Below are 27,601 nucleotides of genomic sequence, written 5' to 3'. Positions count from 1 at the left end.
TAATAGACACATATATAGGTTGTAGACACAATATAGAATTATGTAACGTTAGTTGAACGATGTTTGATTATAAGTCCATTATGGTATTATGAGAGAGATCGACTAAACGAGTGTATTACCTGCATCTGATATAGCATTAATTATTCAGGTCGATGTCCATAATATTATATCCAAAAATCAGTTTGAATGTCCGCTGAGGAAAGAGAAATGTTCGTATTTGTCCTTCCCATGACAGCGCTAAACAACTTCCTTGTTCTGACTCAATCATAAAGACTCAATCATCTTTGCTGCCGTCTAACGGCGTAATAATGTAACTTCCCCTGAAGTCCATATCACGATCCTTTCTCAGTAACAAATACGGCATATTATTTATATAGAATAATATTTATTGAACAACAATTTTAAATGAACAACAATAGCCATTATAAAAGACAAAAGGAAATAAACACAAGCAAACAATTCAGTTAACGTTAAACGTACAAGCAAGTACAGGATTCAAGTGAAATATAGCCTAAATATAGTTATGAAACTTAATTTTCCCCTTAACCAAAATCGATTTGCTCTGGAACAAGTAATAGAATAATAAGACCAAAGATCGTCCATTTGATACACCCCAAATGAATTATATCTCATGTTTAACTCTGCAGGTAGGCCTACATGATCGCTGGACGGATGCTGACGGCCTGGAGTTCGCATCTGCGAAAGCGCCTCAACAGATCGTAAAATAGGCATTAAGATTATATGTTAGTTACATACTTGAGGTCTAAATAACTACATTCTTGCCTAAAAAACTCTTAAAACTACATTTCGTGACACAAACAATAGTATTTATTAAAAATATGGTGGATTTGCTCGACCACCATGACAGTCGCCGCAAGTAGTGTGAAACAAACGGTAAGAGCGCTGTTACTGCGCGAATATCGCACGGCTGGAAAAGGCTCTCAGCCAGTCAGATTCAAGAAACAGAAAGAACCGTTGTATAAATATATATATATATTTGCAGTCGTCCTGGTCTCACTCTGCCTCAGTTCTAATGACTCTTGCCAGGTTATCTCAGCGAGCTTAACAGTTGCTCCATCTTTGCTATTTCCACCTCCGGTCCCTTTGGCAACTCCTGACCCTTCTTCTCCTGCAGAGCCAAAGAGAAAAATGAAGAGAATGAGATGAGTCAGCTGCTGGTAGTGAGAGAACTGACCCAGGGGTGCCAGTAACAATCACAAACACTTCTCAGTGTGAAGCTCTCATTTAAACGTTTCCATCTCGACTGGGCTGAGGTAATGAGAGAGGTGTTAGCAAGGTGTTATTTCCTCTGTGTGCTGTGACAGGAAAAAACCCGTTAACGCCACCATCAGAGACCCGCTTTAATCTCACATGACATTTGTCTGAGATGATTACAGTGACACATTGTTTCCTCGGAGGAGAATAATCAAACATCACTATGTATGCTGACCATACCAACACTGTAATGAACTAAACCAGCCTAGACCAGCTTCTCAACAGAGAAATCCACTTGCACTAATTAAACACTCTCCAGTTCCTGTCAATCATCAGGCAAAATTTCAGCAATCATGAGTCTGGTAATCACTTCAAGAACATCTGCTAAATTTGCTCAGCAGAATGCTAATGTTCAGATATCCACAGATCTGTAGTGGAGGGATCTTCAATGAGCTCTAATATGTAGCTCAAGGTTACAGCTATTCATAGAATCCATCAAATCCTAACCAGGAAGCGCTGTTAGGGAAATAAATTTGAGAGAGAGAGTGAGATATGTCAATCAAAGGGACTTAAGCATTTAGGGAATGACAGGATGTTTTTTTTGCTCCAGAGAACTTGTCTTCATGCTAGTCTTTGCCTTAGTTTCAACAGAGGAAAATATACAATATATAACAGAAAAAAAAAGACCTTCAGACCATCTTTGTTGACCTTCATTAGCTTGGAAAATGTTCAGCCTTGAGGTGCACAAATATGTATAAACTCAGAAAAATGCTTTTTTTTTCTTCAGCAAATGTCTTAACTTGTGTAAATATTGGAATAAGCATAAAATATTCAACAATTAAGACACTGAACAATATCAAAAGTAGCAGTCAGTATTCTGGTGTGGTCGCCAGCTGCTGTTGGGAGTCTCTGGTGACCCAAAATGAACTTAGCTGAAATAAAGTAAAATAAAACAATAATAGAAAATGTTCAAATTTTTCACTGCGTGTCCTGACAGTAATTTTTTAAAGGCAAGAGAAGGTTTGCTCTGGCTTTATCAGTAAATATGGCCCTAAATGACTTTGTTGACACTTGCTAGCTCTACAAACAAAAAAATAAATAAAATTGAAATGATATCTGGTTAAATGTTACTGTGGGAAAAAAAAAGTCACAGTCAGGCTGTTCGGGGTCTCCCCGGACCCCACATTGGAAATGAATGGGGAAACGATAAAATCAATATATTTTTTTTAGTGTGTCAAATACACACATCTGCAGTCCTCATGCCTCCTGCAGCAGGACTATGGCATGTTCACACAGGTGATCAGGGACCCTAAGCATCTTTCTTCTGGTGTTTTCAGAGTCAGTAAAAAAGTTCTCTTTAGTGTCCTAAGTTATTGGAAATGTGAATTGTCTAGCGCATGTGAACTGTTAATGTCTTATGGACTGTTCCACAGGCAAATTTACTATAATTGTTCATGGTTCACTGAACAAGCATGTTCAAAAAACATTGTTCAAGCCCTTTCCAATAAAGATCTGTAAAGCTTATTTGTGATCTTTAAAATACAGTATTCTGTTAAGGGCAGTTTCTTTTTCTTTTTTCTCTTAGTTTATTTGCATAGATGAAAGAGACTTTAAAATTATTATTATTATTATTATTTTAACTTACAGACCCCCAAATGGTTGTGTGTGTGTGTATACAGTATAAACAGCTCTTCATCAATTCGAATACAGAAATTACTTATGAAGTTGCAGAAATGAGTCTCATTTCCTAATGAATGTGGCATCTGAAGTAGATTATTGTGAATCAGCAGAGAGTTCTTATGTAAGAGAAGAGGAAGATTGTATTGCTATTAAGTGGCTCTCTTGCCAAGAGGACTTCTAATGTTTATTGTAATTGTGGTCAATGTCTGATGCAAAACTGCTGAGTTTTCTGAGAAGTGGCTGACTGTTAAGACTCTTGTGGACTGAAATAGATTAGAAAATAAATCAGCAGCTGAGACAGCAAACTGTGGGCTCAGGAAAGAATACTGACCCGACTATACATGCGGTGAATCTAAAACAGTCTGTAAATAGAGAACTGACTACAGGATTATTATGGATACTGTGATTGATAAGTCACCGGCACAAAGACACATGGTGGAAAAAAGCATTTTGAAGGCTCATGTGAGGTGAGATACGTGTCGTTATAGTGTCCTGACCTGGGAAACAGCTGACTGATTCTATTGAGTTTGGAACATGCTGCTCTCAGTCACCGTTTCAGACGCCACCCCATGGGTCCCACCATTGCTTTAACATGTAGACAGGTATACATGTCTGGCTTCAGTGAGCATTGACCAATACTCACATTAGCACAACTGGAAACCTGAAAAGGTCAAGCACTTTATCCAAATAATCAATATCATCACAGTCCTTCATAAAGGTCTGTATTATAGAATTAGTTTTTGTTTCCTTTATTTTGTGATACTATTTTGAAGTATTTGATTTGTAGTTGAAGTGTGTCATCCCCCCTCTATTTTTGCTCATGAAGAAACATATATATAAGATATTTCAAATAATTTCATAAATAAAAATAAAATATATATTTCAAATAATTTATCCTACCTCATTTTGATATCCAGCGACAACTATAAGTAATCCATTCATATTGACTTCCCAAAGAATGTAAACTGGCCCCGTTTTGCCTTCAAAACTGGCAATATATCAGCCAGATCACAGTTAACCAAAAGCATCGTAAGCACAAGTACATCACAGAATCCTTTGGCTCTAATGGTCTCTACAATTTACTCAGACTTACAATGTGTTTGGGAAATGAAGTATAGGTTGATTTAGCAGTTTTGACTATCTGAATTGAACAGTTTTGAATATTTGCATATATTTGCTCTTCCCCAATGTAGAACTTAGTCTTCGGGGGTTGGGATCATCTGTAATATAGTGGGGAACTGACTAGTTCGCCTGAACAATAGAAAATGGGAGAAAACTGTTTGGAAACAATTATTATCATTTTTTTGCAGTTTAGTTTTGATGCAAATAAGCATCTTGATGAGGCAAACCAGAAATGTATGTCAGTTTAAATTCATTAGCCCAGCCATCTAAGATCAGCCACTGCATCAGGGGAGAAAGTGTGCTCTTTCAGAGGTAATAATGACATTAGGTTGAGGAAAGCTGGTGCATTACTGATGCTCATAAGTCATATTAAAACACATTGCACTCCAGCAGGTAAGTACAGCCATGGCAGCTTCTTACTTATCAAAAGCATTAGAGGACAGCAACTCAACCTGTGACACTGACTGAAATGGTTCATTCTAATGATGCACAATCAAATATAATCACAAACAGAACATGTCCACACTAAGCACTTTTTTAATTACGAGCTGCCATTGTTATTTACTATCTTACTTATAAGCTAAAGGGCTCCATACATGATCAGTCAATGGATTGGTTTCTTTAGATGCAGAATGGAAATTATGAAGAACACAAAAGATGATAAAATGTGAAAAAGGGGCTGCATGTATTAAAGACAGACTACAGCAAATACAGAAAGTGGGAAATCTCATCAGGATAATTAGGTCAAATATAGCAAGGGGTCAAGTTTTGGCTAGTAAACAATTAGCCCCCAAATCCCAAAAATACTTTTTGAACAGTAGTGTACATTAAATATTTAAGGTGAAATGTATAATTTCTTGGTTGCTGAAATGTGCAGAGACAATTGGGAGTGTAAATTCAAAATGTCTGATTCAACCAATGGCGTGAGTTTGGGGGTGGAGCTACCTGATTAACAGTCACAAAGATGCAGATATAGCAATTCAGCACATGAAGTATTATTCAGCACAGCAGTGATTGAAACAGCACTGATCAATTAAGCAAGTGATTTCATTGGAGGCCTATACTATTAGTGCTTCACTTACCTTAGGTTTCTTGTGGAGGTTGGGCGAGAGCTTGAGGCTGATGACATGGCCGCGGTCATCGCCCACGATGATGATGGGATTGACAGGATTGAATTCAATGTGCAAGAGCCTGGTCTTCTTGGACACCACTTTTTGTTGGCAGAGAGACTCATATTTGTTGATGCTGAGGTCGAACACATGAACCTGAGAGAAAAAAAGAAGAGGAACAGGAAGATTTAGTCTTTGTCATTAATATATGTGGCATCAGTTTATGTTTTGATGTTTTCAGTGTGAAGCTGACATTAGCACCTCTATAATTTATTCTCTTGCTTTGGCTCTGAGTGTCAGAAAGCCTAAGATGCATTTGAGTTTGTGTGTGCATGCTTGCATTTCAATATATTCATATGTTTAAGCACAAGAATGCGTGACTGTGGAGGTGTAAGAATGCAGACCATCTGCTGTGGAGGATCGTATTAATTGTGTGATAGTAAGTAAGTTAGTAAGTAAAATGTATTTATATAGCGCCTTTCATAGACTAGGTCACAAAGCGCTTTACAATAGACAATAAAACATAATAAAAAACAGGCTAAAAGAAATCAAATAAAACAGATAAAATTATCAATATATAAAGGACAGAGATTACCCAAAAGCTAACCTGTCCTGAACAAATGAGTCTTCACTTGTCCACATTCTCAGCAAACCTAATACTGGTTGGCAAAGCATTCCATAGTCTGGGTGCCATAGCGGCGAAGGCTCTATCCCCACATGTCTTTAAACGAGTGCGTGGCGTAGATAGCAGATTTTGGTTATTAGAACTGAGAGACCGGAGAGGGGTATGAAGATGAATTATGTCAGCAAGATAAGCAGGGGCCTGGCCATGTAAAGCCCTATAGGTTATGGTTAGAATCTTTAATTGGATCCTGTAGTTTACAGGAAGCCAGTGAAGGGAGCAAAGTATCGGGGTGATATGGGTGCGCCTATTTGATTTAGTAAGTAACCTAGCAGCTGAATTTTTAATAGATTGCAGTCGATGAAGAACAGATTTGCTAAGTGAGGAGAAAAGTGAGTTACAATAATCAGTACGGGAGGAAATGAAGGCATGAATGAGCATCTCCAGTTCTGAGTGAGAGACCACAGACCTCAATTTACTAATGTTACGTAAGTGGAAAAAACTGGATTTGGTCAGTGATTTGATGTGGGTTTCAAAAGATAGGGATTTATCAAATGTCACCCCAAGGTTCCTTAAACTAGGCCGGACCGCAGATGATGATAGTACTGTATGTATAGCGAGGTAGTATAAATATGGAATAATAGATATATTTAAATGTATCATTAAATAAATTATTAAAATATATTTAAATGTATATGTCTCTCAGAAATGCAGATTAAGAATGAGTCTCTCTGCGGATGACAGTGCCCTAGGCGACAGATGAAGTCTGTGGATGATAGTATTTCATCTTCTGCAATATTCACTAGGAAAAATCCAAATGATACAGAGAGAGGAGGGAGTGAGGGATGGGTGATTATAATTCCCATCATCCTCATTGTCATTCATCATCTATCATGCTGCCCACCTAAGCATGGTCTCTGCTCTGGCAGATGAAAGACAGAGATGGGAGATTGGAGAAACAGAACACAGGTTTAGATACTCATTAGTAAATATTTGTCAAGCAGATTGGCTCATAATTAGTCAGCGAGTGCGAATCTATCTTAACAGACCGATGATATTCTGGGCAGCTGACGCAGCGATGCAGAGGACACACACCACGTCAGGACTAATGATGCCATCTGTAACTGCAGGAGTAACACCAAATCTAACACAACATCTTTGGAGCTAAGAGCTTGAAGGAAGGAAGCCCCTTTAAAGATTAGCAATTGAGCATTTTGGTCCGTGTTCTGTCATTTAAAGATATGTCAGCAATGTTTATTTTTGTAGGTTTGCCTGTAATTAATGTCTTTATGGCATTTAGAAATAGCTGAGGCAGCCCACTGGCAGCAGAGAACTGGGGCTTCATTTATAAAACGTGCATACGCACAGATTTGATCTTAGAGTGTGCGAACACTAAAATCCAGACAACGTTCAGATTTGTAAAAACGGTCTTTGACGTGGAAAAGTGCTCAGCGCCACGTGCGGTCCCGGTTGTGGCAGAGAGTCAAAGTACTGCAGGCTCGCCATTCTCAAGAAAAGGATTTGGACGTTTTCTGGTGCTCTTTTAGTATATGCTAATGATATTAATTAGGGGGCGTTTGAAACCATTCAAACCATTCAGGTGCACACAATGACAAGATCATTTGCGATTTCTAGATTTCACATCTGAAAGAGAGCAGTATGCACATTTTTGTGCTTATACTCGTTTCTCTGAATCACAAGTACACACATTTGTAATTTATCTTAGATCAAATGTAGGACAGTTTTACAAATGAGGTCCCAGGGCCCACAGCAATACTAGTGCTATACTGGCATACATCAAATCACACAGAAGGAAGTCCAAAGCAAGCCAGATCAGGTAGGATTACATTTAAAGTCAATGTCAGGGCAATAGAGCAGATGGTAGCACACATGATGCCCGTTACATATATTGAGCTGCTGTCATTATGTAATGGTTATGTAATCCTTTCGGTTTTTTTTTTTTACAAAAAATAGGCTTTTTTTACTTTATTTAGTTCGTTTCCATTGGAGGACAGATATCTACTATTCTAAGTGGAGGACATTTCTGCATTTTTTATTACATTAATGATAATAGCAACAGTGACAGTTTCTGTCAGGACCTGACTAATATAGCCCCCTCCCCCCATGTTCATATTTAATAATTATTATTATTATAATTATTATTATTATCATCATATCAATTAAAAATGTAACTTTTGGTTTTATGTTTTTTTAAATGAATGAGTATATGTTTGTGTACCATTATTGTTTGTTTCTAGAATACGACAACCCGACACATTTTTTTTCTACATGATCTACAACAGCACAGGATATTCTTCCAGACATTAATAAATACAAATAAATGAATTAAAGTAAGTAAATAAATAAACACACTGTACTATTGGAATGGCTGTAAAGCAGCAATCAAGTTGCTTGGTTTTGCTGGGGAACAGAGTGTGGTCTTTATTGGATCACGCTGTAATGGGCTTCCTGTAGAGGGCAGGTGTAATTTAGCTTGTCGGAGTAAAGGTCCTTGCACACTGAGTCTGAAATTTTCACATGCGTTTTTTCGTATTCGTGATTCGGTGGCTCTGAAATGTCAAAACACCATGACATGGTGTTGCAACACGGTGTTAGCAAATAACAGCAAAAGCCACCATGGCACGGCAGTTCAAACCATTCAAGATGACAGGTGACAGGTGATGCCTGAAGCAGCCTTAGACAAGTGCTTGAGACCAGCTGTGTGATTTGAAACTAATTGCTAATGATGGGCCACAGGATGGATGTCGTGGCTTTTGTCTCACACAAGCAGAGTGAGAGTGTGAGTGTTTGTGTGTGCTGGAGCTTACAGGTGCAGTCAAGCACTGTTGGAAAGACGTCCCACTGTCAGCCTGCTACTGTGTTTTATTAGCAGTCATTAAATTCCCTCATAAGGGGGCGTGTGTGTGAATATCCCGTGTGTGAATCACACACTCCAAAGTTGATTATTGATTTTTATGCACAATTGACAGACAATAAGACGTGCACTGTGTGCCATGACAGTTACGAAGTTTAACTTACTGAAACTGAGACCGGTTGGAAATCGGTTGCTTCTGGAGGAGGTGTTAGTGAGGCTAGTAAAGGGGCCTTCTAATAATTGTTATTATTAGAACAAGCGAACGGATGGATGGATTATTCTTTTTTGTTGTTATTATCATTAAAATATGATTTGAAGCCACACTTTACCATTTGTGTTTGTATTTGAGTAGTCAGTTGGCTGTTTACCTTTCCATCGTTGGTGATAGCAGCAAAGATAGTGGAGGAGTATGGAGCCCAGGCCACATCTGTCACTGAAGTTTTCAGTTCAAAAGTGAAAATGGGAGACCTGTGAGAGACATGCATAGACATGTATGAAGAATACTTCAGACAAGCTACTATTCAGTCAAAACAAAACTTTAACAGAAACTACATTGCTCCCATTCTGAATTCATCTAATGTTCAAATGTTGTCAGTTGTCAGTAACTGCTGTCTAAAGAAGTGAAATATAACAGTGAGACATCTTTAAAAACCTCATCAGGATTTCCCCGGGCAAGACTGTTACAATCACTAAGAAAAAAAGGGAAGGGGGTCTGAATCAATAGTTTGGAGTCTGGGTCTCATTTTGAGGTGACAAATGAATTTATCTCCTGGCGTTTGTCTGAGCCCCAGACCTGACAATACTCTTTATATCATATCTGAGATCTTCATTTTTAAGATTCTTTGATCATTTGAAAAATAAACAGCATTTATTTGAAATAGAAATGTATTTTCTGTCACTTTTGATCAATATAATGCAGTGGTGTTAGTGCTTTAACAATAATACACGCTTTTAAACCCCCTGGAATACCTCGCCCCATAGACGTATATTGTATTTGTGTTTGATTTTACAAACTGAAGGGGAAAGGGGAAAGTAAACATTGTTGTCTGTGAAAAGAATGAAGTCACAGATGTTGAACAATCTTTTGTGAAATCTGTTGTCTATCCAGGTTTGTTTTACTGCCATAGAGCTTTACATCCCGAAGTGTTCAATTATTTTAATGGCAGAATAAGCTATTAGAAATGTGTTCATATGACAGAAGTTGAGTATGATTGGAAAAGTAAACCGTAATGTAAATTTCTATTAAATGAACACATTTCTAATTGCTTGATCTGCAATTGGAGATCGATAGACAACAGACAGATTTCCATTGCTGACCTAGGTAAGACCTGTTGTGAAGCACAAGAGCTCTCTGCTGGCAGTTTAGAGATACTGCATATAAAAACACCACTTAAAAGGATAGTTCACCCAAAAATGAAAATTGTATCATCATTTACACACCTTCAAGTTGTTCCAAGAGTTTCTTTCTTCTGTTGAACACAAAAGAGTATATTTTTTTCCTACTATGGAAGTCAGTGGCTACCGTCAACTGTTTGATTACCAACATTCTTTAAAGTATCCTCTTTTGTGTTCAACAGAAGACAGAAACTCGTTTGGAAAAACACAGAACAACACAAAAATTATACTTTTTTTTATATACAGTACATATGCAACTAAAACCGCCAGTAGGTGAAGGCAAGTGTTAGTAAGTGATTCAAGTGTGAATGTTGCTGGGAGAAGCAACTGTTTTGTTTTGTTGCTATATTTAATTTTCAAAATAGAGCTAAACCGTTAAAATGACAATATTGTGTCTAAAAATTGCTTATTAAACTGTTGTATAAAATTAATATCACATTTGCAATCATGCTAAAATCATGAAAATATATTGGGGCTTGTGTTAAATTGCTTAACTACATTATGTTATAAATATAAAAACCAAGAACTCTGTAACACAGAAGAAATGTATTCTTCAACAGAAGAAATGTAACCAATAAGGTTACATTTATTAGCATTAGTTAACTACATTAGTTAACATGAAATAATAACGATCTGCACTTCTACAGCATTTATTAATCTTTGTTAATGTTAATTTCAACATTTACTAATTCATTATTAAAATCAGAAGTTGTATTTGTTAACATTAGACATGCACTGTGAAGTAACATGAACAAACAATGAACAGCTGGATTTTTATGAACTAACATTAACAAAGATGAACAAATACAGTAACAAATGTATTGCTCATGGTTAGTTAATGTTAGTTAATACATTTACTAATGATAACAAATGAGACCTTATTGTAAAGTGTTGCCAAGAACTCATACAGGGACAATTCATATCTTTTGAGGGGCTTTCTTTCTTTATTTTGGTGGCATTTCTGACCTAGTAAGGCACTACTTTATACCAATGCCAGCCTAGCTTGCTTGTTGTGAAACTTAATGGAGAGCTACTGCCAAAATTATGCTGCCAGTAGATATAGTGCTGTAGGGACTAGTGCTCCTACTTAATTGTCTGATCCCATATTTTCACCATCCAGTCCCAGCCGCAGGAGATGAAGACATTGGGATGGAAGGGATTCCACCTCACACGACTAACTGTCATGAAGTGTGCATCATACGTCTCCATGAACTTGCTAGAATAGTATTTGGAGCCCTGTGAAAGACAAACATACACTTATTATTGGTTACATTTACATTTAAAAAAAAAATGCTGATTTGTACAGTGGGACACTTGCAGAAGTAGTGACATTAAAAATGATTTTTCTTTAAAACATTAGTGAATCCACCGTGACTTAGATTAGATTTAGATTAAAACTAGCGCACCTTTACACCATCTGGAATTTTTTTTGTTTCTGGTTTACTTGGCTTGCTTTTTGTAGTCCATCATATCCGAAGATGAATCTTTTATCTCTTCTTTCAAGGCTATCATCTGAGTTGCACCAGTCCAATTGGAGATGCACATTATTTACTGCATTGCGGTGCAAATATGGCCTAACCTTGTGTTGGCAGGCAAAAGATCTAAGCATGTTTTAACATCCTTTTTTGTATAGTATCCCCTTTAGTGGAGAATTATACCATCACAACAGAGCTGGCATGATCAGCAGCATACTTTCTTTGGGTTTTGGATTCATCTTCTATTTCTTAAACAATGTTTTCTGCTTTTTCTGACCATCTGCCAAGCGCCAACCATGATGTAATTGGCCAAACATTTCTTAGTAAATCATGATACTTCCTAACAATATGCCCAAACCAGAGCAGTTGTTGCTGTTTTACAATAGCCTCTAAAAGTTTTGGCAGTGACATAAATTGTGTGTTTTGCAAAGTTTGCATCTTCAGTTGTGTGCATCAAAAAGGCCTCACATGCAAGGAAATTGCTGCAAAGAATATTGCACCTTAAGAACGTTGCTGCAAAGAATATTGCACTCATCAAGAACTTCAAGGAGAGAGGTTCAACTGCAGTGAGGAAGGCGTCTGGACGTCATAGGGCCCTATTTTAACTATCTAAGTGCATGGTCTAAAGCGCAGGTTGCAATTGCACTTAGGGCGATTCCAAATCCACTTTTGCTAGTTTAACGACAAGAAAAATGTGGCAAGTGTGGCGCATGGTTTAAAAGGGTTATCCCTATTCTCTTAATGAGTAATGGGTGTGTTTTGGCCGTAACGTGAAATAAACCAACCAGAGTATCATCTCCCATTCCCTTTAAAAGCCAGTTGCGCTCGCACCTTGGCGGATTGCGATTTACATGACAAAATTTGACATTTGTCTTCAGAGCGCAAACGGATCTGCTCGTGGACGAGGTTAGAGCGCGCAAGCAGACCATCTACGGGACAAGCCGAATTCCACCATATCTTTATGTACACAATATTAATCTTTTACATTGTAATCCTTTTATTTTTAATATTTGGCTAGTTTGTGTTTTGTGCACATTACTAACACGCTCTTTAAATAACAAAAAAATATTGCGCCATTGACTTTAGATCAGGTTTTTGTTGGTCAATGGGGCAGTCTATTTCAGCGCCTGAACACACCTCGGTTTCAGACCAGCACGCCCATGGGCGCATAAATAGGTGCAAATGCATTTGCTATTTAAACAACGTGGCGCAGGACGTGAAAATGATAACTGTGTTGGGCTGAAACTAGCAAAAAACACTTGCGTCATGCTTGGCTAAGGCCCCTAGAGAGTCCAGCAGGAACAAGAATCGTCTCCTCCTAAGGTTTCAGCGACGAAATTGTGTCACCACCAGTGTAGAGCTTGCTCAGTATTAGTAGCAGGTGGGTGTGAGTGCATCTGCATGCACAGTGAGGCGAAGACTTTTGGACAACAGTCTGGTGTCAAGAAGGGCAGCTAACTTCTCTACAAGAGAAAAATCAAGGATAAACTGAAATTCTGTAGAAGTACTAGGATTGGACCGCAGAAGACTGGTGCAAAGATATTTTCTCTGATGAAGCCCCCTTCCGACTGTTTGGGACATCTGGAAAAAATCGATTGTCCAGAGAAGAAAAGGTGAATGCTACCATGAGTCCAGTGTCATCCCAACAGTGAATTAGAATTAGTGACCATCCGTGTGTGGGGTTGCTTTTCATCCAAGGGAGTGCCGGGCTCTTAATTCCATAGAGCAGGGGTTTTCAAACTGTGGGTCGCAGAGTGGGAAAAGTTGGGTCGCGCAAAGTCTCTTGGCTGCAGCTAAATTTACGTTTCAGTGATTGACACACACACAAACAGTTGAGGTTTTAGCCCTAGTCTAGGGCTGCATGATATACCAACATTAAATAGAAATTGTGATATTGCTTAGTGCGATTTTCAAATTACAAAGGCAGTGATTTAATTATATAAATATGAGCTGCGTGTTTTGAGACACAGGTGTGCGACTTGTAATAGCAGTGTTTTCAGGGTCTCAGAGTGACTCATTATTAAGTGGCTCGGTCCACATTTTTAATGAGAAGTAGAAGTAACTCCAATCACAATTAGTGTGTCGTTTCGTTCCTTCGTGTGCATTTGGCTACCTACAAACACATATGGAAACTGTCTGTAAAAAGTATTTCACATGTACATGAAACCCTTCCGGTTCTACTCGCACCGCTCCAAACGGGATTCAAACTGGCGTTTTCTGGCATGGGAGGCGGGTGCACTGACAAGGACGGAAAATCGCAGCCTCTAGCATCAGTCGCTAGTGTGCCTCTTGAGGCCAGGGCAGGGAGGTTTACTCGCACAGCTCTTACTAGCTGGCCTCCATTACACTCACCCCCCTAAACCTTACTCCCATCCAGGTCATGGCACCAATGTAACCCGTCCGGTTCTACTCGCACCACTCCTTTTTGTAGCAGTAAATGAAGAGATGTCATATCGATCAAAAGTTCAGTATGGAGTACCACAAGGCTCAGTACTAGGGCCGTTGCTGTTCACTCTGTACATGCTACCCTTAGGAGATATCATTAGGAAGCATGGCATTAGTTTTCACTCTTATGCTGATGATACTCAGCTCTATATTTCTTCACACCCTGACGAATCCTACCAATTCACAAAATTTATTTTTCAATATTACTGATTACTTACAAAGCACTAAATGGTTTAGCTCCGCAGTACTTGAGCAAGCTTTTAACGCATTATAGTCCTTCACGTCTATTGCGATCTCAAAATTCCGGCCAGTTGAGAATAACTAGAATATCAAAATCGACTGCTGGCGGTAGATCCTTTTCTTATTTAGCACCAAAACTTTGGAACAGTCTTCCTAACATTGTACGTAGAGCAGACACACTCTGTCAGTTCAAAGCTAGACTAAAAACACATCTCTAGCATACATATAACACATTATAGACTTCTATTATTCAATATTAGGCTGCATAGATTAGGTCAGCCGGAACCGGGAACACTTGCCAAAAATCCTGATTTACTCGTTACATCTTAAGAAGAATGGCGTCTACACTAATATTAGTCTCTCTGTTTATCCCAAGGTTTACCGCAGTCCACCAGATCAAGGCTGTATCCAGATCTGATGAAGGACCTGCGCCTGGACGCGACGACAACGCAGTCCTAAAGTGTCAACTAGTCTCTCCTCTGTGAAGGACACCTTCCCTTCCCTTTACCTCTGTACAAATGAAGCATTGTCGGGATAATTCCGGTTAGCGTGGCTATGCGGAAGCAGTGAAAATTCTGTATTATAAATTTTAAGGCCAGACAGGTGGTTTGTTGATGGTTGGTTTGTAGGGAAGGACTACACGCCTGTGCACATATATTCAAACGCGCATACCTATAGACTGAACTCGTAATATGCATGTGCACGCCATCAGCGTTCTCACAGGTTCGCGTTTGTAAAGTTTGCGTAGAGAGAACTTAAGAGTTTTCTGTTAAAACGGCGTCGTGTAAGCGGCTTCTAAGTTAATAATTAATGATCGATGCGATGGAAGTGAATCAATCAAAACTAACTTCAGCTGGACAATAACTTTATTCTAGAGCTGCTATAAAGCCAAAACAATCTCTATTACTTTAATTTCCTATTATCACTGTAAAGCTGCTTTGAAACAATCTACATTGTTAAAAGCGCTATATAAATGAAGATGACTTGACTTGACTCCTAATGGGATAAAGCTCCCTGCCATAAAGAATCTGTGGTCAATCCACAAAAAGTGAGTGGACAAGCAGAAGCCCACAAATTGTGATCAACTTCAAGCGCTAATAAGGCAAGAATGGATCACCATCAATCAGAATTTGGCCCAGAAGCTGATATTCAGCATGCCAGAGCAAATTGCAGAGGTTATAAAGATGAAGAATCAACACTGTAAATATTGACTCTTTTTTTGCCAATAAAAGCTTTAAAAACTTATGAAATGCTTATCATTATTTTACAGTATACCATAGAAACATGTGAAAAAATGATCTACAAATACTGACCTTTGCAAAACAAAATTTGTCGCTGACAATACTTTTTGCCACGGCTGTACAACAGGACAGCAGGTTTTAGTAAGTATCAGAATACAGCAGAAAGCAACATCAGATAGCGTTCTGATAGTGAGTCGCTTTAGTTGACCTGTGCTGAACTGATTTTGTAGAGACATGCCATTTTTATATGAAGGCCAAAAAGTAGAAAGTGCGCCTTGGTGCTTAGACCTTAAATCTCTCATTAAAGATGGGCATTGTGGGAATGTGTGATAGCACAGTCTGCTTACAGACAGAGAAGGTCTGCTAATGTCAGGGAGAAGATAAATCATAAATCCTTCAGCGTCTGTATAGCTTTAAGGGCTTTTGCATTAGCATGCCACATAGAACCTTATTTCCGTAATGCATGCACATGGCAAATACCTCTGGTTTGATAAGTGGAATTAACAGAATTGTGTGTGTGTGTGTGCGTGTGTGTGTACCTACTTGATCATATTTCTGAGGCAAATTTGTACTCATAAGTGAACTAAATATGACAAAACCACATTTTGGAGACATATTTATTTGTAAAAATAAATAAAAGTAATTTCCTTAATTTCCTTAGTCTTAAAAAAATTGTCAGAAAAGAAGAAATGCTAATTTTAAGGTTAGGGTGTGGGATAACGTTAGGTTATAGTATTTATAACTAACTGTATATACAAACAATAGAAGTCTATGGAATGTCCCCATTTAGATAGTTAATTAAACGTGTGTGAGTGTGTTTTGTAGAAGTGGAGGGATGTTGGAGTCAGTAGGAGTGAAATTTAAAAGGAGAACATGTGTTTGCATGTGATGTTTATAATTTAGAATAAAATAAGTCATCTGGCCTGTCAAAATGAATAGTTTGAATGCTAGTCTACCCCTTGCCAGCAGAGTGAAAAATACAAATAAAGAAAGAGAGACAGAGACAGAATGTTATTAGCTGGTGCCGCCAGTTCTGCTGTGATAGCGGTGCAGAGACAGACAGCCAATAAGAACACTTCCTCTCTGTTTGAGGACAGGGGTATTATATAAACAGTGACGGCCCAGCGGGATACAACCACCACAAACACAACAAGCTACTGTACTACTCCCAGATTCAAACACAGAAGAATAATGAGATGACTCAAGACTGAAGATCTTCAGAGAACAAGATGTTCACAGGGCATTTGTTAATGCGGAATATACATATATATATATATGTGTGTGTATGGAATATAAATTACCTTGTGAATCTTTCCAGCTTCAGTGGCAACAAGAAAATGGTAGTCCTTTTGTTTATGAAAGTCCAAAGATGTTCCAGCTAGAACCACAAACAAAATATCTTCAGTGAGGATAATACATTAATGCATGGATTTTTTTTTTTACACCATTAGAACATCTATCTATAAATTACAGAAACGTCTGTCTGTCTGTCAGTGTGTCTGTCTGTGTATCTGTATGTCTGTTATTCGCATATCTCTCGAACCGTTAGTCCGACGGATTTCAAACTTGACAGGTGTCTCGCTACGGGCATGAGTAAGTGCAGTGCCAAGTTTGACGTTGTTTGGATTAGAAATTAAAGAGGGTCGAAGAAAGCAGCGAAGCTTAAGTAGCGTTTTCTTGGAGTTCACTGTGTAGCCTGCTCCCTGAATCGTGTAGTGCAATTTTCCACATTTATTGTATGTCATTATGTCAGTATCAGTATTTGCTTTCAACCATGCAAAAATAAAAATGTCACTGAACTTTTGCTGTGTAATTGTAACAATGAGCACTCAAATACACCAAACCAACAATTACTAAAAACACACACAAAAACTGATTTTGCACGGGCACTTTGCACTGCTCCCTGAATCGAAGCGCTTATTCATTTGTGGATGTTAACTGAATCTGTAAGTCAGCTATGCTGTTTACTTCTGAATATTATATTTCATTCTGGTGCGCTTAACGTTATCGCTACTGTGTAATAGTAGCATATGCTATTCACCAACTAAACATATCCTATTCGATGCGTACACAGTCTCTTTCACGGGCATCATTTGTAGTTGCCTATTCACAAACTGTTTGCTCAAGCATAGTGTTTTCTCGGAGTTCATTCACGTGTGCTTTCTATGCACAAATAAAAATGTCACTGAACTTTTGCTGTGTAATTGTAACAGTGAGCACTCAAACACACCAAACCAACAATTGCTAAAAACACACACAAAAAATTATTTTGCACAGGCATTTTGTGCATAAACATAAACATTTTCTTACATAAACACTGTCAGCTACAGTGTTTACTTCTGAATATTATATTTTATTCACGGCCATCATTTATAGTAACCGATTCACAAACTGTTCGCTCAAACGTACCATTTTTTCGGAGTTCACTCTGTAGCCTGCTCCCTGAATCGCTGAGTTCACTGTGTAGCCTGCTCCCTGAATCGTTGAGTTCACTGTGTAGCCTGCTCCCTGAATCGTCGAGTTCACCGTGTAGCCTGCTCCCTGAATCGTCGAGTTCACTGTGTAGCCTGCTCCCTGAATCGTTGAGTTCACTGTGTAGCCTGCTCCCTGAATCGTCGAGTTCACTGTGTAGCCTGCTCCCTGAATCGTTGAGTTCACTGTGTAGCCTGCTCCCTGAATCTTCATGCTTATTCATTTGTGGATGTTAACTGAATCTGTAAGTCACCTATGCTGTTTACTTCTGTATATTATATCTATCTATAAATTACAGGAACATCTTTCTGTCTGTCTGTGTGTGTGTGTGTGTGTGTGTGTGTGTGTTATTCGCATATCTCTCGAACCGTTAGTCCGATGGATTTCAAACTTGACAGTTGTCTTGCTACAGGCACGAGTAAGTGCAGTGCCAAGTTTGACGTTGTTTGGATTAGAAATGCAAAAGATATCGATAAATATATATATCGGTAAAAGAAGCACACACTGGCTTTTGCCGCTCTAGCTGCTGGCCACTCCCCCTCTCACACTGCACACTGAGTGAGCACAGCCCAGGACCAGAAACAGAGAGGGTCGAAGAAAGCAGCGGAGCTTAAGTAGTGTTTTCACGGAGTTCACTGTGTAGCCTGCTCCCTGAATCGTGTAATTCAATTTTCCACATTTATATGTCATTATGTCAGTATCAGTATTTGCTTTCTACCATGCACAAATAAAAATGTCACTGAACTTTTGCTGTGTAATTGTAACAATGAGCATTCAAACACACCAAACCAACAATTACTAAAAACACACACAAAAACTGATTTTGCACGGGCATTTTGCACTAGTATCGGTAAAAGAAGCACTTAGAAGGTTGTGGTTTAAAAATAAACATTCTGACATTAGAGGGTTGTATCGGTCAAAGAAGCCCCAAGAAGGTTGTGGTTTAAAAATAAACATTCTGACATAAACACTCCGTCAGCTACACTGTTTACTTCTGAATATTATATTTTATTCACGGCCATGTAGTAACCTATTCACAAACTGTTTGCTCAAGTGTAGCATTTTTTCGGAGTTCACTGTATAGCCTGCTCCCTGAATCGTCGAGTTCACTGTGTAGTTCACTGCTCCCTGAATTGTCGCGCTTATTCATTTGTGGATGTTAACTGAATCTGTAAGTCAGCGATGCTGTTTACTTCTGAATATTATATTTCATTCTGGTGTGCTTAACATTATCGCTACTGTGTAATAGTAGCCTATGCTATTCACCAACTAAACATATCCTATTCAATGCGTTCACAGTCTCTTTCACCGGCATCATTTGTAGTAGCCTATTCACCAAATGTTTGCTCAAGCATATCGTTTTCTCGGAGTTCACTGTGTGCTTTCTACCATGCACAAATAAAAATGTCACTGAATTTTTGCTGTGTAAATGTAACAATAAGCACTCAAACACACCAAACCAGCAATTACTAAAAACACACACAAAAACTGATTTTGCACAGGCATTTTGCACTAGTTTATTCAATTCGCCATTTTAACAGTTTCTTTCTGTTCTGTCTGATTTCTAAAAAACAATCTGAAAATAAATGGAACTGACGAGAAGCTAAAACCAGATTCAAACATTTAACTGAAGTAATTTACATTCTTTTCATGGTGAAATTGAATTATTATCTCAACAGGTGAAATATCACCATGAATGAAGCACTGTCATACAAAATGTAAATGCTAATGTGCAGGCCGGTGGGAAAAACATCTTTACATCTAATATTATGTGCATAAAATTAGTGAATTATTGCTGATTTCTGTGTCTGTGATTACATTTCTTGTACTAAATTGTAAATATAGTCACAGCTGAAGAGGTTGAAGGCACAACATATAGCACAGCCTTTGTCCTTATACTGAGAGAAAAACCCCACTCACATCATCATCACATTTTTTATCAACATAATTGTGCTCAAATTGGTTGTGTGAAGAAGAATTAATGTATTAAATACTTAAAAGGTGTAATGTCTGACCAGTGGTAATGTGGTTCATACCTGTAGCAATGACATCCTTAAGGTCATCAGGAACTTTGTCCGTGGCTGGGAGTTTGATGATGTCTGTGAAGACTAGTTCATGCTGAAATCCAAATGATTGGCATCAATTAACCTCTTATAATAATGACCTGTTTTAGAATCAACTATTAGATATTTCCTTCTGTACCTTTACCAGAGTCCAAGACACCACTCGTCCATCAGCGGACACAGAGATGAAGTTGTGATTACTGTCCAAATCGTCTTTCTGCCACTTCACCTATAACGAAGACAATGAAACACAAAAACTATATCCCACAACAAGCACTGGATAAAAATCTGTATCTATTTTTAAGTGCACTAACATTCAAAAGTTTGGGGTCGGTAAGATATTTTATTGTTTTTGAAAGAAGCCTCTTATGCTCACCAAGGCTATATTTATTTAATCAAAAATACAGTAAAACAATAAATATGAAACAGCCATTAATAGCCACTATTCCAGTCTCCAGCATCAAATGATTCTTCTGAAATCATTTTAATATACTGATTTGGTGGAAATCTATCTATACATTACAGGAACGTCTGTCTGTCTGTGTGTCTGTTAACCACATATCTCTCGAACCGTTAGTCCGATGGATTTCAAACTTGACAGGTGTCTCGCTACGTTCACGAGTAAGTGCAGTGCCAAGTTTGACGTTGTTTGGATGAGAAATGCTAAAGATATCGGTAAATATATCATTTTTAAAAGGTTGTGGTTTAAAAATAAACATTCTGACATTAGAGGGTTGTATCGGTCAAAGAAGCCCCAAGAAGGTTGTGGTTTAAAAATAAACATTCTGACATAAACACTCAGAATGTTTATTCTACACTGTTTACTTCTGAATATTATAGTTTGGTTCCAGAACGTGATAAATCCATTTTGATTAATTTGAGTAAAAATGTGTTTTCTTTACCAAGAAAGTGGCAAGATGAAAACCACTATTTTCTGTTTCAAACTTTCACATAGCATCTTTAGGTTATAATAACATAAAAAATTCAAATCTTTTTTTTTCCCAAAAATGCAATAATTTTCCCCAAAAAATGCAATAAATTCATGACACTTTTTTTTTTCTTCAAAATGCAATTAATCCATTGAATCAATATAAAAGTTATTTTTTATCATATTGAAACTGTTGGAATCAGCCATCGCTAAGAAATATCTCCTGAACTTTTTTGACGCCGATCAGCTCACAAAAACTGATTTTGCACGGGCACTTTGCACTGCTCCCTGAATCGACGCGCTTATTCATTTGTGGATGTTAACTGAATCTGTAAGTCAGCTATGCTGTTTACTTCTGAATATTATATTTCATTACGTTATCGCTTAACGTTATCGCTACTGTGTAATAGTAGCATATGCTATTCACCAACTAAACATATCCTATTCAATGCGTTCACAGTCTCTTTCACGGCCATCATTTGTAGTAGCCTATTCACAAACTGTTTGCTCAAGCATAGCGTTTTCTCGGAGTTCACTGTGTGCTTTCTACCATGCACAAATAAAAATGTCACTGAACTTTTGCTGTGTAATAGTAACAATGAGAACTCAAACACACCAAACCAACTAATTACTAAATACACACTCAAAAACGGATTTTGCATATCTCTCGAACCGTTAGTCCGATGGATTTCAAACTCGACAGGTGTCTTGCTACGGGCACGAGTAAGTGCAGTGCCAAGTTTGACGTTGTTTGGATGAGAAATGCAAAAGATATCGTGTTGTGGTTTAAAAATAAACATTCTGACATTAGAGGGTTGTATCGGTCAAAGAAGCCCCAAGAAGGTTGTGGTTTAAAAATAAACATTCTGATATAAACACTCTGTCAGCTACACTGTTTACTTCTGAAAACTGAATATTATATTTTATTCACAGCCATCATTTGTAGTAACCTATTCACAAACTGTTTGCTCAAGCGTAGCATTTTTTCGGAGTTCACTGTGTAGCCTGCTCCCTGAAATCTGTATTGTAACAATAAGCACTCAAACACACCAAACCAACAATTACTAAAAACACACACAAAAACTGATTTTGCACGGGCACTTTGCACTGCTCCCTGAATCACGACGCGCTTATTCATCTGTGGACGTTATCTGAATCTGTAAGTCAGCTATGCTATTTACTTCTGAATATTGTTTACTTCTGAATATTATATTTCATTCTGGTGCGCTTAACGTTATCGCGATTGTGTAATAGTAGCCTATGCTATTCACCAGCTAAACATATCATATTCAATGCGTTCACAGTCTCTTTCACGGGCATCATTTGTAGTAGCCTATTCACAATAGGCTGTTTGCTCAAGCATAGCGTTTTCTCAGAGTTCACTTTGTGCTTTCTACCATGCACAAATTAAATTGTCACTGAACTTTTGCTGTGTAATTGTAACAATGAGCACTCAAACACACCAAACCAACAATTACTAAAAACACACACAAAAACGGATTTTTCACGGGTATTTTGCACTAGTATACTTAATGTTGGAAACAGTTGTACTACTTAATATTTTTGTGGAAGTATTCTTTGATGAATTGAAAGTTCAAAATCTGTCAGAGAAAAAAAAACTCTAACTGATCCTAAACATTTGAACAGTAGCTTTAAAAATAGTGTATATTATGTAACCATTACGCAACCATAAATGGGCAATTTCATGCAAAGGTCACCCTTACCATGGAAAAAAAAATTGGACACACACAAACAGACATGTTCTTAAAATGTTCACCTTAGGTCTATACTTATTATATGTAACCACACTCATTATATTATTTATAGATATTTGCTGTTTTGTTACATCATATATAAGGTGTGTGCCAATACAAGCAGTTTTTAAAATGGCTGTGTTCTACTGTTTGCAAAAAAGGGAATAGATAGTTTTCAACAAAATTGTATCATTTGGCAATTTCCTGATTAACAAGAGTACGACAGAGCATTGTGTACACTTAGCGTTAACAGCAAAGCTCTATAAGCCTCTTGTTAAACGTGTCTGTGAATTCCAGGGCCAAGTAACTTCCATAACGTTTTATGCTACACATACAATGTTGATGCAAAAATGTCCAAACGTTTCAGTGCAATGTTTACTTTTAAATGTAACTTGTGTATAAATGTAACATGCAATGAACATTTTGTGCCCTTTTGTTACCTGTAAACACTTTAATTTTACATTATGGGTGCGACGTTACAGACGTAACATTACATGAAAGAAAATTCTAAAATCAAACCCACATCTGATATTCAAAATGTAGTATGCTGAATTGTATATAAAAGGGAAATTTTTTAAAATCTTATTTAGTGTAAAATTCAATCTGAAGAGTATATTAAAAATTGCAGTTTGATATTTATTTGTTTATTTGTGGCACAAGTCAAGTCGAGTGCACTTATTTTTCTGGCTTTATTATTTTACCCATGACATATATCCTCATCCATACCTGCATCACAGCGCCTCTGTGTTTCCCGGAGCTGGCTGTGCTGTTATAAATGGGCTGATCACTCTTTTTCTTCAGGTTGTACACTGCAACACAACCGTCATGCAAACCCACAGCCACTAGGTAGGACAGTTGTTCATGGATGTCTACACACATTACACCTGAGGTTGTGTTGAAGATGAATTCTGGGTAACTGGAGTTCTTCAGGGTGTAAAAGAGAAGCATGCCACGCTCCTCTTGGATAAATTCATCTTGAGGGGTAAGATAAAACACATTTCAAATGCTTACAAATGATTACTTGTCTAAGGTTTACTTTCAAAGAAAATAGTAAACTTACATGACCCAAGACCAACAGCGAACAAATCACTGTATTTAGGATTCCTAGAAATAAACAAATACAGATGTCATTAAAAGAAGTGCTTTTTATTTTACTCAAAAAACACTAAATGGCTGCATATTGTTTTAATAAAGTATGAAACTCACCAGCAGAGGGCAGTCACAGACAGTCCTTTAGCTTTATCATACTGGAGTTTCCACAGCGGGAGAAGAGTGCCCTTCTCTCCTCGAAATTCATCAGCTGCATCCTCAAAGTACATGAAATCTGAGATTTGGATATAAGCTGTTTACATCAGAAAATTGCTCTCTTTTTCTGTCGATCTGTCAGATATCCACAATAAAGGGCAGAAGTAAAAATAAATCTTTTTCATAATTACCTTGTGCAACCTCATCAAATATATTCTGATTCACCATACGCTCAATGATCTTGGCCGCATGAGCTAGTTGGGTTATGTCATCACTCTATAAGCACAACATGTTTTTCCCCCCTTTAACTCAATCCTTCAAACAAATCAATCACACTATTGAACTAAATAAACATATGTCATTTTCTTGATTATTGTGTATGTACTTGGTTACAATCTGTGTCTAGCTACCTGAGTCTCTGCTTGAATCATTTTCTTCTTGCTTTTGTCCTCCTCCTTATTTAGGACCTGGCCTTCTTGCTTCTCTTTACTTTTCTCTCGCCTCTTAAGTTCCTCAACGTAAAAGTCATAGATCTCCCACTGCAGAAAGAGCAGTGTTTGCTGATATTTTACGAATCCGTATTCACCGTAATATAAACATAGTGCTGGTTTACTGCAGGTGTAGCACAAAAAAAGTTGCTCAAAATAATTTACCAGCAAAGGCAAAGATTTTCTCACCTGATTGGCTGTAGCCGAGAAGTTTGCACGAGGAGGAGGCTCTGTTTGACAACTTATATCCTGCAAAACATAATTGTGATAATTTTTTTTTTTAAAAAACAGTGGCTTTTGCATAAACTGAAAATGCAACAAAGTCTTACTATAGTCTTACAAGCTATGAGCAATCCCCATTTTGCCCTTGTAAAACCTGTACAGCAAATCACTTTTGATAAAAACCATCTACTAAATGACTACGTGCAATAAGCAAATGGCATATATAAAAGTTCAGAAACGTAACCCTCTCACTCTTGGAGGGTTGTTTAGTGTCTGAGAGGCTCTCTCGTTGAAGTTGAACTGGTTGGTGAGTTTCCGCTCTTTCTCTCCAGCTTTGGCCACATTGTCTAGCTTCTCGGCTCCTTTGCCATCTTCCCTTTCAGCTTGTTTAGCCATCAATCTCCGACCTTCATCAGATTCCTTGTGAACAAGATTCCCTTCTAGTTCAAAGTGAATAGCCATCTGATCTACAAAGATGATAGGTTTATAGCAACCCTCCTGAAAAGACAACAGATTTTAGTGATTTGTTAAGCTGATGACTAGAAATCATCATGGTTAAGGATCACAATTTCAAAAAGTTGTAGAGATGCAGCAGTATTTTACTTTGAAACCGTATCTGACAACGTTCTGTGGAGCATTTGGATTGTTTGCTGTTAGTACTCTGGTAATCTCTTCATTGAGCTCCTTATGAACACAAGAAACAGAAACATGTATAAATAATTATCCCAACATCACTATAATGTCACATCATGTTGGCAGGGTCAGACCACAGGTCCTCTCCAGGTTTACACACTTCCTCAGTTAAGTCCAGCTGGTCTGGAGGCTTCACAAGAGTCTTCCCTGGCATCCATTCTTCTCCTTCAGCTGTGTCTGTTGCTTCCTCCTCATCCTACATGACAAAAGAGGTTTGAAAGCCCAATATCCTTTTGAAAGATATGTGACAACGAATTCAGTTCTACATGAATGAAAAGTGATTTGAAAGCTAACATTACCTTCTTCTTTCCAGCAGCTTTGACAACCTTTGCCACAGGTGCCTTTGGCTGGGTGTTAACATTTGTTGCCTGCATTTTAAGAGAGAAAATATCAACCTTATGGTCTTGACACCAGTGCATAAACTAATGTTGGCTTAAGAAAGCCTAGCCCAAAGGTTTAAAATGAAAATGTTAAAGTTATAGATAGAAAGTGATGGATTAAGCCAGAAAATGTAGTCTCGTAATAATAATAAACGACAAAGCTGTAAACTTAAAATAGTAGATAACAATTAACGTTAGTTATTAATTTGCATTCGCTATAACATCGGTAACATAACTTACCTGTTTAGATTTCACTGTCCCAACTTTGTGAGGAACGGACATTTTTTTGTTTAACAATAAGATCTGTTATGAAGTCGAAAATACTCTGAAACTTGAGGAGCTTTTTAAAACGTAAAAATAACGTTGCGTTTAAAATGACAAAACAAGTGTTCCCTTCTTTGAAACTCCAAACGGTAGCGCGTGTGCGCGTGTGTACAGACGTTGTCATGGCAGGGGCGTCTGGCTGACGTGACATTTATGCATGTCAGCCAGTGAGTGAGACAGTTCCTCCAAAGCCATTGGAAGGCAAACCCATATGCATATAAAATACCGCAGTGAAGCCATTGATATCCATTAAAAAACGGCCTCTTGTCTCCTTCCCTGCATACCGCCAAAGCCAGCGTTATAGCTTTATCCGTTACGCTTTTTTGGCTAAAGCTTGCAGGTTTGCCTTCCAGTGGGTGAGTAGTAGCACGCACGCCAAATGAATTTCCGCGTCTGACCAGAAGATGACGCCCGCAGGTGAATCTTTTTTATTTATTTTATTGAACACATAAAGTACAGTGGATTTTATCACAAAAATCACAAGAAACTCGAGGTAGTGCACGGCAATAAAGCACATTTTCAAACAAGATACAATAAACAGGGATAGTTAGGCTGTTCTAACAGTAATAAATAAATGTTGTCAACTTCAGAAAATAATTACGAGCGCTTATAATGAAAGAAACCATAATTCTTATCCATCTCATTTGATTCAATCAAATCAAAAACAGTAGGTACATTCATTATTTCTAAAATAAAAAAGTTTGTTGTAGCCTATATGCAGAAAAATAATAAGCCAAGAACCAAGATGCTTCTTTCCAGAACTCCTTTGCATATCGGATTCAAAGAACAAGTGTGATGTTTCAACGTTAGAATTATAGAATGTGCACTGTGACGAGGTATCCAACTTAAATTTAGAAAGAAAAGAGTTACAGGGATAGTAATTATGATGAATTTTATAATGAAGTTATTTCAACTTGTTAGGTAGCATAAACTTATTAATCCCATCCCATCTCTCTATAAATTACAGAAACGTCTTTCTGTCGGTATGTCCGTCTGTCTGTCTGTCTCTCTGTCTGTCCTTCGCATATCTCTTGATTGATTTCAAACTCGACAGGTGTCTCGCTACGGGCACAAGTAAGTGCAGGGCCAAGTTTGACGTTGTTTGGATGAGAAATGTAAAATATATCGTTAAATATATAATTTTTAGAAGGTTGTGGTTTAAAAATAAACATTCTGACATTAGAGGGTTGTATCGGTCAAAGAAGCCCCAAGAAGGTTGTGGTTTAAAAATAAACACTCTGTCAGCTACACTGTTTACTTCTGAATATTATCTATCTATAAATTACAGAAACGTCTGTCTGTCTGTCTGTCTGTCTGTCTGTGTGTGTGTCTGTTCCTCGCATATCTCTCGAACCGTTAGTCCGATTGATTTCAAACTCGACAGGTGTCTCGCCACGGTCACGAGTAAGTGCAGTGCCAAGTTTGACATTGTTTGGATGAGAAATGCAAAAGATATCGTTAAATATATCATTTTTAAAAGGTTGTGGTTTAAAAATAAACATTCTGACACTAGAGAGTTGTATCGGTCAAAGAAGCCCCGAGAAGGTTGTGGTTTAAAAATAAACATTCTGACAATCTGTCAGCTACACTGTTTACTTCTGAATATTATAGTT

The 27,601-nt window shown here is 37.8% G+C and overlaps 1 protein-coding gene across 1 annotated transcript; it reads right to left on the bottom strand.

Annotated features, from left to right (window-relative positions):
- Nucleotides 1–529: 529 nt before the first annotated feature.
- dnai1.2 (dynein, axonemal, intermediate chain 1, paralog 2) lies at nt 530–26,049 on the bottom strand. Its single transcript, XM_084386511.1, has 18 exons — nt 25,905–26,049; nt 25,584–25,652; nt 25,385–25,480; nt 25,195–25,275; nt 24,844–25,089; nt 24,559–24,618; nt 24,292–24,420; nt 24,073–24,157; nt 23,843–23,960; nt 23,697–23,740; nt 23,363–23,610; nt 20,094–20,183; nt 19,928–20,009; nt 16,721–16,797; nt 11,106–11,254; nt 8,992–9,091; nt 5,100–5,282; nt 530–1,129 (listed from the first exon to the last, which is right to left on the bottom strand). Exons 1-18 carry the CDS (start codon nt 25,944–25,946, stop codon nt 1,049–1,051), a joined length of 1,980 nt encoding a protein of 659 aa, XP_084242637.1. The 5' UTR covers nt 25,947–26,049; the 3' UTR covers nt 530–1,048.
- Between the last annotated feature and the right edge of the window lie 1,552 nt (nt 26,050–27,601).

The sequence above is a fragment of the Rutilus rutilus genome, assembly GCF_951802725.1.
Source record: "Rutilus rutilus genome assembly, chromosome: 18".
NCBI classification, from domain to species: Eukaryota; Metazoa; Chordata; class Actinopteri; order Cypriniformes; family Leuciscidae; genus Rutilus; species Rutilus rutilus.
Note: the sequence above shows the minus strand (reverse complement) of the source record. Positions and strands in the feature narration are given on the sequence as shown.

Excerpts from the sequence above, each read along its gene's own strand:
- dnai1.2 (XM_084386511.1), bottom strand. The coding sequence starts at position 25,946 with ATGTCCGTTCCTCACAAAGTTGGGACAGTGAAATCTAAACAG. Across the intron at positions 24,619-24,843 it reads CACTAAACAACCCTCCAAGA|GATATAAGTTGTCAAACAGA; the intron begins GTGAGAGGGTTA and ends TATGTTTTGCAG. Across the intron at positions 5,283-8,991 it reads CTATCACCAACGATGGAAAG|GTTCATGTGTTCGACCTCAG; the intron begins GTAAACAGCCAA and ends TTTTTCTCTCAG.